At 47.1% G+C, this 13,812-nt stretch overlaps 1 protein-coding gene across 4 annotated transcripts in view; it reads left to right on the top strand.

The window, feature by feature from the left end:
• Window positions 1–13,812, top strand: part of FARP2 (FERM, ARH/RhoGEF and pleckstrin domain protein 2) — a 1,344,877-nt gene that overhangs the window by 459,752 nt on the left and 871,313 nt on the right. For all 4 annotated transcript variants that reach the window (XR_014970597.1, XM_085634160.1, XM_085634162.1 and 1 more), the window contains exon 6: window positions 1,579–1,676. Coding sequence is in view for 3 of the 4 variants with exons in the window: in XM_085634160.1 (XP_085490286.1) it covers window positions 1,579–1,676 (98 nt within the window). In the remaining variant the exon portion in view is untranslated. The remainder of the gene's footprint in view (window positions 1–1,578; window positions 1,677–13,812) is intronic.

Raw genomic sequence — 13,812 nt, forward strand, 5'->3', positions numbered from 1 at the left:
AATATAATATCATGAAAGGATGCATGAATAAGTAAGTATCGATTTACTATTCTTGACTCTACATCAACGTACCTTGGAGGTACACATATCTTCAGATAAGTTGATGTGGAGTTAAGAACGTAAATAAAATTAAACTCTTATAGAAATACTTAACTTCATGTTATTGTGATAGCTGATATTCTGGATACATTATTTTTTCTGGACGATATTTAAAACTCAGTATTTTAGAAGAACACCAACCACCCAACGCATAAGAAACAGTGAAGAGTCACTAACAGCAATGTCAGGAAAAGCTTCATCAATATAAAATGCTTCCAATGACTAATGACATAACAGCCACAGGAGAAAATGCACTGGTATAAAGGAAATACTAATGGCCATAAACATCCCCAACTCAGTTTGAATTATAATTCAAAGAGCAGCATTAAATATGTTTTGTATTTTTATTCCTTTTGTTTTCGAACTTTAGCATATTTGTTTCCCAAAATATGTTTTCTATCCAATATGCACATTCCATATTGAGTAAAAACACTCAAAGAATATCTTGCTTTTTGTAACAAAACTAATCTTTTGAGGGTCCCGAGCTACCCATTGGAGACCCCTGCACTAGAATATCCCTGTACTAGTTGATAAGTGTGGGTACACTAAGCAGCAAGGTGTAGATATGTCTACCTGGCTAACTGGGATGGTACCCTAGAATTCTGAAAGGAAGGAGGTGATTCGAACTCTGTGATAGGTAGGGCCTTATTTGTAAAGGATGCTGGAGTAAGACTGGAGCAAAGCTCCAACTGTCGTGTGGTTGCCGATGCAAGTGGTGTTGAGGGCTGAGCTGGCACTCAGTAATTCTAGGCTAGAATAATGAGCAGCTATATCTCGGGGCCTTGAGGATGTAGACAAATGAGGCGGAAACACGTGAGGTGATTAGTGGCAACTTGACCAGGAGCAGGAGGAATGGTGGGGGGCAGGAGGAATGCTGGATGGAGTGCACACAGCATTGTCATTCATATCTGCTATACGGGGCAAATTACTTTTTTGGGTAAATTGGTGGAGTTGGTCGAGGAGAGTATCCCAGTCCACGGAAATTGGTCACTTACGAAGATGCCAGACTTCTTTATAGCGCAAGGCCTCTCCTGCCATGCAGCCGCCGGTGGGGCCAGTTCTGCTCTTCACTGTAAAGTAAGGACCCTTTTAGTGAGCAAGAGGGCCATAGCAGTAAAGCGTGTTCTCACCCTATGACACTTCCTACACTTGAAGATACCAAGGGTGCAGGCCTCCCATGTGTTAATGTCAGTGAGTTCAGTGATTTCTTGTAATACGTTATGGACTGAATCCCAATAAGAGGATGGGGCCGGTTTGGACCGCAACCCAATAGTGTTACTCTTATTTGCTCTGTGGTGTGATAGCTGTCCATTCTTCTCCTAAAATTATGGAGGATCATCCTTATGGTGCCAAAACAAATTATGACCGATTATTTTACCATGTTACTTTTTATGCATAACATTTGTACCATGTGGATGTTGATGATTGTCTGTACATGTGCAATGTGAAAAGTGTATTATTTTACCCTTTGTGTTTCAGGTACTTGTTTGCTCTGCAAATTAAGAGGGATTTAGCCGAAGAGAGACTTAGCTGTAGTGATAACACAGCTGCACTTATCATCTCTCATCTTCTCCAGTGTGAGTAAACATGTTTTATTTTTTTTACTATGTGTTGTACAGTCTTATTTAGTCACACCGTCACTATTGAAATAGTCTCCAACTCGGTGAAATGAATGAACCCTAGATCAGTGTTTCCCAAACTTTCCACTCCTGAGGACCCCCATTGACTCACTACTGGAAGCCGGGGACCCCAAAGCAATTTGTATGATTTAAATGTCAAACATTAAAACTGTAATTCCCAATAAATAAACACACACGTGTGCACACCAAACAAAGACTAGACTTGAATTACTAAAGATTTAAGTATTTTCATATTAACAATATTTGCAAAAATAAAAAATCTTAACGGAAAGGTTGGTGCTGCATCTCGCAACTAACTTTTCATTGTTTAGTTTTATTTACTGCCCGAGGCTCCTGCCAAGGCTGGACTGGAAACCTAAAGCTTCCCTAGCAAATGTTGTCACACCAGTCCCCGTATAGTGCACAGCAAGTGAGCCTGACCACTACAAAGGGGACTTTGGGGGGCTCTCCCCCAAGAAGATTTAGGGGAGAATGGTGCATTTTACAACTCGTTTGTCATTATATATTAAATTGTATTCGCTTTTAAAGCATAGCGAATAATTACTTTACTATGCACCAGGATACAACAATCTTTTGTCAATCTTCAATGAATGACAATCTTCAATAATTCCCTCACTACTACCCTCCAACAGCACCTCTCATATCTCCATTAGCTCCACTGTCACGTATATTTAATTTATCTAATAGCACCGCCTTACCACTGTAGGGTTTCAGAGCACTTTTTACATCACACACATACAGAGACAATGAATCATACGTGTGTAAATCAGTGAATAGAAAATGTGACATAAGACAAAGAGGACTACAAGGTGTAGGATTCACATGTCATCCATACTGGTAGGCATTTTTTAAGAGTGCTTGGTATAGAGAAACACAAAGTCAGGATTCAGAACATAGCACAGGGGTTAGCGTAGACTATAATAATGATTTATTTCTACCCAAACAAACCTTTTTTAGCAGCATCGGAATAATGAAAGACTGGGGAAAAAGCATAACTTACTAACTTGTACCATGCAGTTTGTATGCAGCTCTTTAATGGCAGTTTATAGCACATTGTGCTAGATTACGATTGGATCTAGTGAACTGCACAATAACAAAATAATCTCTATGGCAAAAGCAGGAACCCACTGAGCTAGGCACAAAACAAAATAGTGCTTTTAAAAAAAATGCAAGGTAGACATTCTTCGCAGCAGGCATATTAACCATCTACGCTTTCTTAGATGAGTCAAAGCTGCCACTGGACAACCCCCCCCCCCCATCTCTCTCCAGCAGGTACATTAATCACTGGAGTTATCTTGACACTTTTATTGCTGCCCAAAAACTGATGATTATACAAGGAAATATGCAGTGCTTTTAAAACTGCTGCTTGCGGACCCTCTAGGAATGTGTCACGGACCCCAGTTTGGGAACCACTGCCCTAGATGACTGTGCATAAATGTCGCTGTGTAAAAATTCGACATGCAACAACTTGGGTAGTTTTGAACACCCTCAACAACACCCTCTGCTTCTACCAGAGAATGCAGTAGATAACACGGGCTAGGCAGAGAGCCTTATAACCCAATCCCCCACAGGGAACCACAGCTCAGAGATAGCCAACTACACCCTCTGTATTCACATTGGTTTGACTGGAAGCTTGCAAAACCCACCACTCCCCAATCTTGCACCATGGGACAGTTTTCTACTGTTGCTAACTAATAACCTCGAAGCCACCCAAATACAGCTATGTGTTTTGGGGACCTGATCACCCAGTAGAGAACCTCTGTGGTATGAATCTCAATCATAGACTGATGTCTGCACCAAGTGTCACTGATAAATATCTGTGCTATACAAATACCCTGGAGCATAACATGGCATATAACAAAATGCACCATAACTTTCAGACCCCATTCATGGGCAGTACCCTAAGGGACACTTCAAAAACAGGGGGAGGTAGAGGGTGTTAGGCTAGGTCCACCCTCCTTTAAATCATATATATACAGAAAAACCGGAATCCTGGATAAGAAACCTAGCTAGGGTGATATTTGACCCCAAATCGAGTTGAGTTGGAAGGTCTGGTTTTAGACTAGAAAGAACAATTGCTTTCTTGAGTCCCCTCACTCACCATGGTTTCCCCACGGTGACACGCTTCATCATTGGGGTCCTCTCAGTCCTCTACGGGCTGAGGCGTGCTGCGACTTGCGAATTACGTAGGAGCACTAAAAATACAAATTATGTGTAGTGCAGAAAAAGTGGAGTGGAGTGGGGTGTAGTGAGTATTTAAAATAATTAGCTAGTGGGCCAAATAATTTTATTCTTGCTCCTAGCTAATAGGATTAAAAACGGGGTGATATGCTAAAGGCCCTAGCTATAATGAGATAGGTGTACCTAGCATATAGTCAACTAGTTTCGAGCTTCCAATTTTATCCTGCGAATAAACTCTTTCAATTCGCAAACCAGCCTGAATTTATCCAAATTGGCTGTTGGTACAAAACCTAATCCTTTTTCTAACACTGCTTTTTGGATAGGTGTGAGAGTGAGATTGGACAGGTTAACTACTAGGCTATTTTAATTCACTTCTCAGCACAGCGCTTGCATGGAGATTGTTCTCTCTATTTAACGTCTTCCTTTGAACCACATAGCGGCACAAAAGAGCGGAGACTTTACCAACACTTATGTGTGTAGTGTCATCACTATTGAATTAATAATGACGCCAATGATCTTTTGTTCCTTTAATATTGTGTTTTATGTACCCTACAGATATTACTTGACGTTTATTTACGTATGTATTATTTCAAACGCATGCCTATTAGTCGCAGCGTCTCACTTTTGCACCTTAATTAGGTCGACTAGGAGTGGTTTTCACACTGGGCTGGTCCCGGTGTAGTCCTGAGGAAGAGCTGGGGGAAGCTCGAAACTAGTTGACTATATGCTAGGTACACCTATCTCATTATAGCTAGGGCCTTTAGCATATTACCCCGTTTTTAATCCTATTAGCTAGGAGCAAGAATACAATTATTTGGCCCACTAGCTAATTATTTTAAATACTCACTACACCCCACTCCACTACACTTTTTCTGCACTACACATAATTTGTATTTTTAGTGCTCCTATGTAATTCGCAAGTCGCAGCACGCCTCAGCCAGTAGAGGACTGAGAGGACCCCAATGATGAAGCATGTCACCGTGGGGAAACCCTGGTGAGTGAGGGGACTCAAGAAAGAAATAGCCTTTTCTTTCTTTTTCTGGTGAATCTCAGAACTTAATAGATTTCTGACACCTCATTTCTTCTAGCTAGGTTCTTTTACCTGATAACTCAGGTTGTTTATGATGTATGTACCTTTGGAGGGTGAACCTAGTCTTTAACCTCTATTTCCCCCCCATATTTTGATAACTACTTTCAATGGAACTTAGCTTACATTTTTTGGTGTTGCTTTTGCTGTGCTTGTGAAATATCTTTTATTTATTATATATCTTAAAAGGGGCTCTTATCAGTTCCCATTGTGAATTACTATGTTCATTCGCTTTTGTGTGGAACTTTTTTCTGTTAACTTACCCTGGCTGCACGCATTTACGATAATACTAAAGCTGTTCACGCTGTTTAAGAGCCATTCACTGTAAAGATAAGATCTCTTGGGCGTGGCTTACCTACCAAGATCAAATACCCAGATGAGGGGGTACAGCAGAGCCCGCTCCCACTCTCCAGCTGGATGCCCGCGCGCGCAGCGCCCCCCCCCCCCCTCCTGCTGGGACTCACCAGCTCGCAGGTCTTCCAGTCGCTGAGTCTCCGGGCCCCCGGGCTGCACCACGTCAGCCAGGATCCGGCCACCAGCACTCTTCAACCCCAGCCGCCCGAAATGGCAGCCGAAATTGCAGGAGCGCCGCTGGGGAGCTGGTCGAGGCCACAGGGTTCCCCCACAAGCGCAGGTAGAAGAGCAGCCCCGCGCCAGTTGCTCCGTTTCAAGCACCAGCTTCCGCCGCTGCTCACACAGGATCGCGGCTGGGCAAGGGAGGTAGGACGACACAGGCGGCGCTCAGGAGGAGGCAGCTCACCACCAGATACCCCAGTCCCAGGGGTGTCTCCCCCGTATTTTCAGGCGCCTGGACGGAAGATGAGGCGGCACAGTTCAAAGGCGGTAGACGCCGCAGCTCATAGAGGGATAGCCGCCATCTTGAGTGCGAATCCAGGCATACAGCCGGGCTCATTATGGCGATGTTGCACAAGGATTTTCTCATGTAGGGACTCAGTCCAAGATGCAGCACTGGAGTGGCGATTATTTCAGCGCCGGGTGACCAACAGGACGGGCGGATTACAGAAGGATTGCGGAGGGGTCCGGGAGCACTCATGTGCCTTCCAGGGTCGTTCGCCGGCCCCTTGCTACAAAACCTTCTGTCAAGACCCTCGGGGCCCGTGCCCTGTCGGGCGGCATCATGGGCCGGGACAGGCCTGCCAAGACCCTGGCCATCCACACTAAAATGGACCGATTCACCACCACAGAGACTGGGGCGACTGGGGGAGCCGTGGACGAGGGGCCCCACCGGCCACGGACCTGTCCACCATCTTCCAGGCGATCCATGGCTCGCAATCTTCCGTGGAGGGCAAGATAGCAGAAGTCCGGGTGGACATGACCGTCATCCGACAAGATCTCTGAAACGCAACGGCCCGGATCAAAGAGACAGAATCTCGAATTTCTACTGTGGAAGACGATGTCCAAAAACTAAAGGGGCAGGTCGCGCGTCTCCAATCACACACCCAGGAATTGCACTGGCGGGCCGAAGATGCAGAAAACAGGTCCCGCCGCAACAACCTTTGCCTGGTGGGCTTTCCGGAAGGAGTAGAACAAGGCTGTACTGTGGACTTCATGGAGAAATGGCTGCGGTCGTGGATCCTTGAGGGCTCCCTCTCCCCGTGGTTTGCGATTGAGCGGGCTCACCGCTCCCTTGCTCCTAAGCCTCCAACGGGTGCGGCACCCAGACCGGTCATAATGCGGATTCTCAACTTTAAGGACAGCAACTTTATTCTGACTGAGCCCGCAAACAGCAGTGTCTCTGAAATGACAACCACACGATCATGATCTTCCCGGACTATACTTGTGACGTTCAGGGTCAGCGCCGCTCGTTCGTCAAAGTCAAGCAAACGCTCCGTGCCCTTAATATGCAATATAGGCTCCTCTTCCCGGAGCGACTGTGAGTGGTGTTCCCCAAAAAGACCCTATTCTTTGACACTCCTGAAGAGGCCTGGAATTGGGCTACGGAGGAGCGTCCCTTGCGAACCAGTGACTGGAATTCATCGCCTGGTGGTGCGGAGGGCGGATCCACCTGCCTGGAGACCCCCGCCCCCCGGCATCAGCGCAACCGCTTCCGTAGGCTCCATGGCCAGAGGCGAGCCCGCTCGGACTCCCTGTTGGGCTCCTCTCTACATCCGGCGCCGCCTCCTGGAGAACATCTGGGTGTCGCACGATCTGGTTCCTCTGGCCGCGTAGATCCTGGGGCTGCCTCGCCTCGACCCTCGCTGCTGGACCTCCCAGACACGCATCTTTCATGTAGCCCAATGCTTCTCAGGGACCCTGCTTGAACTTGTCTCTGCCTGCCGGGCCTGGCTCCGCAGCCGGAGACGGCGCATTGGCGCTTCACTGTTTCTATTCCTGACGGACTCGATTATGTACATCCTGTCATGAGGAGGGGTCCTCCATGCTTCCCCATTCTCAAGCATTTTAGTTTGGTCCTTTGTTAGTTTTCCAATGTTAGGGCGACAGATGCTTCTGTTTTTGAAGTATAGGGTGGGTGGTGGGGGTTGGGTTACGGTGGGGGGATCGTTGTTTCGAGTTTTATTCTTTGTGTTTTATTGTTCCTTTGGTTTGTTGCACTAGCACTCACATGATGCCCTGCTTCACTCCCTGTGGGACACGACGGCTTCTCTATGTGTACCAGACCAAGCCTCCTGGCGACCCAGCTCATGGCCGAGCTCCCCAGTGGATCCTCCCCCGCTACTGAAACCATCTGCCACTATACCTGATGCGCCTTTGGTAAGGGCTTCTCTGCGCCTAATTTCCTGGAACGTCAACGGCCTTCTAGACCTTAAGCGCATGGCTGTCTTGAGATACGCGCAGCGCCTGGGGGTGGAGGTCCTATTGCTACAAGAGACGCATCTGATGGGTAACCATTGCGCCTTCTTATCGCGATACGGGTACGACAGGGTTTGGCACTCGGGCTTCAACCGAGGTTCCTGTGGGGTAGCGATCCTGCTGAAACGTTCCCTTCCTTTTGTGACCACACGAGTAATCCACGATGCACAGGGCACCTTCGTGGCCCTAAGCGGCACACTGAATGGTGACCCCCTTAACCTCGTATCATTCTACTCTCCTCCATCGATGTTAACAAAGACCCTAGCAAACTCCGCCGACCTCCTGATTTCATTGCCCTTGGGTTCCACTTTCCTCGGGGCGACTTTAATGCGGTTTATTCCCCTGACTTGGACACGACAGGCCCCCCTTCCCACAGTATATTTGCGCAAGCGAGACAGTTGACGAACTGTTCTGAATCATTGGGTCTCTGCGACGTGTGGCGCATCTGGCATCCACACTCCAAACAATTCACACACACCTCAGCAGCTCACCACCTGCAGGCACGTATTGACGCGATTTTTGTCCCCTCGACTGATTGTATCAAGATCCAAGATGTGTCTATCCTTCCCCGGGGTATCTCTGATCATTCCCCTGTGATACTTAGTGCGGGCTCCCATCCCGCTTCACTGCGTCAGGCGTGGAGATTAAATGCTTGGTTCCTCCAGAACAAGGACTTCTGGAAGGTGGTGGGACAGGAACTCAAATACTTCTTTCAGACTAATGAGGGATCGGTGTCTTCACCGGGCACCCTTTGGGAGGCCAGCAAGGCCACGATTAGAGGGGTTGCCAAGGGCCAGCTCAAGCGCCAGCGGCAGGCGCAACTAGAACAGATCACCTCGCGGGAGGCACAGGCATTACGCCTTAAACGATCCTCCGCTCAGACCTCGGACGCCTCCGAAGTAAGGCTTCTTGCCCATATACGTACGGAGCTTCGGCAGCTTTCACTGGATGCGGCTAAGCTCCTCTGGCGCTCATCTGTCGCCAGGGTGTACGGTTGGGGTGACAAAAATGGCTCAATTCTCCACAGGCTAGCCACCTACCCCAGGGCGAATCGCATAATCCCCAAAATCATAGCACAGGATGGTTTGGTGTGCTGCTCCCCAACGGAGATGGCCCGTGCCTTTGCCTCCTACTATCACCAACTCTATGCAGCTAAAATTCCAACTCTCTCCCTCTCTGGCTTATTGGGGATTGGGAACGACTGCCTTCCCCGCCTGACTTCCATTGTTCAGGAGGACCTAGACCGCCCTATCACCCACGGAGAAATTGGGGAGGCGATCACCCTTAGCTCCAATGGCAGGACGCCGGGCTCCGATGGCCTCCCTCAAGAATATTATGCTCTGTATCATGACACTCTTGTTCCTCACCTGGCACATTTATTCCGGGAGGCGGATGAAAAGGGTTCCTTCCCTCCCAAGATGGATTTGGTCACCATAGTGGTTCTCCCTAAGTCCCAGCCACCCTCGCCACGGTGTACAGTTACCTTCCTATTTCCCTTCCCAACAATGAACTAAAATTCTTTGCCACGGTCCTCGCCCAGCGGCTCAAACCCCACTTGTCTGTATTGGTCCACCCCGACCAATGTGGGTTCATACCCTCATGCGGTACCCAGCACTGTCTCTGGCAGCTACAACTAGCCCTGGCTCACCGTCACTTGCTTACCCCCTACCTATCGATCCTCCTTATAGACTTTGAGAAAACCTTTGACTCGGTGGACATGGGGTTCCTAGAGCGGTTCTTGACGCAATGGTCTTTGGTCCCCGCTTTCGGGGTCTGGTCCGTGTTCTGTATGCCCGTCCTAGGGCAAGTGTCCTAGTAAATGGGGTCCTGTCGGAGCCCTTCTCGGTTAATAGGGGAACAAGGCAGGGATGTCCCCTTTCCCCCCTGCTCTTTGCTCTGGTGATGGAGCCCTTGGCGGCCCTGATACAATCGAGCGAGCATGTGCAGGGTTGGGACTGACCAAGCACAGAGACTGGCAAGATTGCCCTTTATGCAGACGATGTGCTCATTTACTTAGCGGATCCCGCCCGATCAGGCCCACATTGACTCCGTATCCTACATTCCTTTGAACAGGCCTCCAGCTGAACCCCGACAAGTCGGCCCTGGTTCCCCTCCACTTGTCTAGAGAATGCTTTGATTGGCAGTCCAATATGCCGCTCCGCCGCCAATCGTTCAAATACCTGGGGGTATGGGTAACTCTACTCCCCGAGCTCAGTTGGGCCCTCAATGTTACTCCCCTAGTGAAGAAGGCCATGGCAGACCTCCAGAAGTGGCAAACACTGCCCCTGAACCCCATGGGGAGAGTCGCCCTCTTTAAAATGATGATTCTCCCCAGGTTCCTTTACGTTCTTCAGAACACTCACCTCTGCTTCCCGAGGGCCTGGTTTCGAGAGTTGGATAGCATGGCCTCTAAGTTCCTCTGGGGAAAAGGGAGGGCCCGCCTGGCTCTTAACATCTGTAGGATTCCTTCCTTTGGGGGCCTGGGATGACCCACTTATACTTGTATTATCTAGCCACACGCCTATTATCTATACACGACTGGTTCAATGGGGGCTTTATTTTACCACCATTCAGGTAGACACAATTATAATTAAAAGGATCTTGATTTGAATGGTGCAGCAGGTGCAGTGGCACCAGGGCCTAAAGCTATAAGGACCCCACTAAACGCAGAATATTGCTAAACTTTACTGCTAAACAGGCTTTTGCAAGTGCAGTTATCTAGCAGGCACTAGGGCCATGATTTCAATGGTTCTACAGAACTCCTCTAAACACCAACTATTGCTATATTTAACCACTAAATTAAGCAATCACAAGTGTAGTTACCTTGCAGGCACTAGGGTCATATTTTCAATGGTGCAGTGGGTGCAGTGACACTGGCGCCCAAAGCTCTGGAAACCCCTCTAAACACCAAATCTTGCTTCATTTTACTACTAAACAGGCAGTCACAACTTGCAGGCACTAGGAGCATGATTTGAATGGTGCAGCAGGTACAGTGGCACCAGGCCCAAAAGTTGTCAGAATTCCTCTAAACACATAATATTGCTATTACATCAATTAATTATATCATGTCCCACTTTATTTAATTTTTTTAAATTGTGCTATTACTTACCCGCACGATACCACTAGTAGCACCAGTTTCTGCTGCCTTAAGTTGTTTCTACCGCCGCGGGGCCCAGGACTCCAAGTCCCACCTTGCAAAGCGGCGCGCACACCGCCATTGTCAGCTTCATGCGCCAGGAGGGGCTTAAAAGTCAACCAGGGCGGGACGGGCGTGGGCAGGCCCGGACGAAGCCCGTGCCAAGAGTGGCGCCGTCTGCGCCCGTCCGCGGCCGGACTTTGGCTGCGCCACCCCCTTTGGCTCCTACTCGCGATCTGGAGCCCATCACTGCTGCCAGTACAACACACTTCCTTGTGGACCACAGGCATTGCGGTAGGATCCACCCACGATCTTCGTTCGCACACGGAGGCGCTCAAACGCTGTCAGGGCCCGGGGAAGTCTGTGCTGGCTCACCCCATTAACATCTATGATCTATGGACGCTAGCTGTTTAACTACAATATGGAAGACAAAGTCTTCAGCCACCAAAGAGATAACTGTGACAACTTTAGATACCTGTTTGGGCAGAGCAAACTCTGTTTTAGAGAAAGAAATTGCCCTTACTGAAAGGAGACTCTCACTAGGCTTAGGGGCGGGCCAATCATCTATCACACTTGTTCAATCTAGCCAGGGGGCTGCAACTACTACAGTTGGGGGTGTCCCTATAGAAACATCTGCGGCTGCTAGATCACCCACGGAATGTACAGAGCTTGTTACTACACAAAGGGGTAAACCAACCTTCGCTACCTCTGTTAATGGGAAACAAAAAAGAGGCAACGCGACAATACCTCCTAAATGTCCAGCTAAAAAGATCAGAAAGGTTGTCACGCCTCTGAATTCATCCTGCTTGAACAGTCAGCAACCCACAGACTTTGCTCTTCCCCCAAACTGGGCTGCACTTTAGGATAACTTTAAACAACTCTTGCAACCTATTTGTGCACGTTTAGATTCTATAGATTGTATTTTACAAGGTTTATCTCAGACTAAGTTGGTACATCAAGCGGGGGTAGACCATGGTGTTATTTCAGCCACTACTAGCGTTCTGCCCCAACCCATGGTTACTTCTGAAGTTTGTACAACTTCCAACAATAATAACCGTGAAATCAATCCGAGTTCTAATTGTTATAATACTATTCAAGGCTGTGCGCAAGCAAATTCCATGCCTATTCCAATCTCAACGATTCACCTTGGTGTAATCAATGAGATGTCATCTAGCAGGGCTAACCATGCAAGTCTTGATCCCAGGTTCGGTGTACCGCAGGCGACCACACAAGATTTAAGGAATATAGGGCAACTCCAATACATATTAAGTTCACAGGTCAAGACAAATCGAACATCTATGCAGGCACATAACAGCCCAAACCAACAAGATATGAATCTTCCTCCTGCTGCTTGCTCCTTTGTCGTAATTTTAGTAAATGTGTCTTTATTGTGCCCACATCTAAATGAATCTTCAATCCATTTGATGGACGAGGTCTGACATTCGCTGAACCAAAACTCCGAAATGGGGCACTTGATTCAAAACCATTTGATAATGGCCAGAAGGACACAGTGGTGAGGCACTGATATAAAAACAATTAACAACGACTGTGTAATTTTAAATTTCGATAACGAACGCCAGGTAAGAGTTTTAATTGGAAGTCTACAGGCCTCCCCCTCTCTCCATTCTCAGATCTATGCAGTTTCCCTTGGTTTCTTTTACAGGCCCGCACCAGCATGCGCAAATCAGGGTTACCATCCTGCTAGAACCAGTCTTAGGCAAGCAAAGATGGTTCCCTCTCCCCTTGCCTTATTTAACAGGTACTCAACGTTGGAAGATATGGTGGCTTGTGATTAACTGTCCTCTGAACAAATGGTCTCTGTACTGGGATCTGTAGTACGGGCTCACTTGGCTGGTCCCGATTTAATAAATCGCTCCAATACAACCTATTGATATTCTATCTATCTTTCTGATAATGACGGTCCACCTCTCACAAGACTCCAGCAGGTACATAAAGTTTCTATCAAGGAATATAGCGGGATACTAATCCAAATAAAATAATCCAAACTGGCATAAAGTGTTCCTAACTTCAGATATCATTTGCTTTCAGGAAACTTGGGTAGAACAGCCTGTGTTTGTAGATGGTTATCGTTCGTATGTTACCCCAGCAGTCCCGTCAATTGCTGGCAGATCTAAGGGGGTTTCACTTACCCTTATTGCAAACACGCTCACCTTAGGCAAGGTGAAGGTCATTAATAATTCAGCTCACTTCCACATAATCCTGGCTGAAGCCCCTGGGATAGTTGATCTGTTATTGATTAATTTTTATAACAACAATTTTAAGAATCCTACACATGTGATAGATGGGTTAGGGGAAATATTGGAAGCTTTATTAATACTTTACCCACTAACTTTATTTTTAATTTAGGCTGGGATTTTAGTTCACGCTGTTATCTCAAATTGGATTAGCATATTTACAGTGTTACTGACTTAAATGAGTTGCTGCTTACCCATTTTGTGCATCAAAATTATGGTAATATTTTAAACAGTTTTTTATTGATCTGGGGCTTAAAAATAGTAAATCCATGCCACCAAAAACCAGGCCAACTCCTCCCCACTTTCCAACGCCATGGAGCCACATCGACAATTGACTTTATAATCACTCAGTCCAACAATAGGAGTAGTATTAAGTCTGCTATGGTAGAGATGGCAGAGTTTAGTGACCACGCTTTCCTTGCCTTTAATTTTGTATTGTATTCTCATAGTAAGATAAGACCTCTATGTACACCAAAACCGAAACTGAGTAAAAAATAAAATTGATTTACACTTAAATGGGAGAAAATTGATTCAACCTATTTCCTCCCAAAGGTCGTAAAGGAGGTTTTAGTCGAGATTGAA

Source organism: Triturus cristatus, chromosome 11, assembly GCF_964204655.1.
Source record: "Triturus cristatus chromosome 11, aTriCri1.1, whole genome shotgun sequence".
Lineage (NCBI taxonomy): Eukaryota > Metazoa > Chordata > Amphibia > Caudata > Salamandridae > Triturus > Triturus cristatus.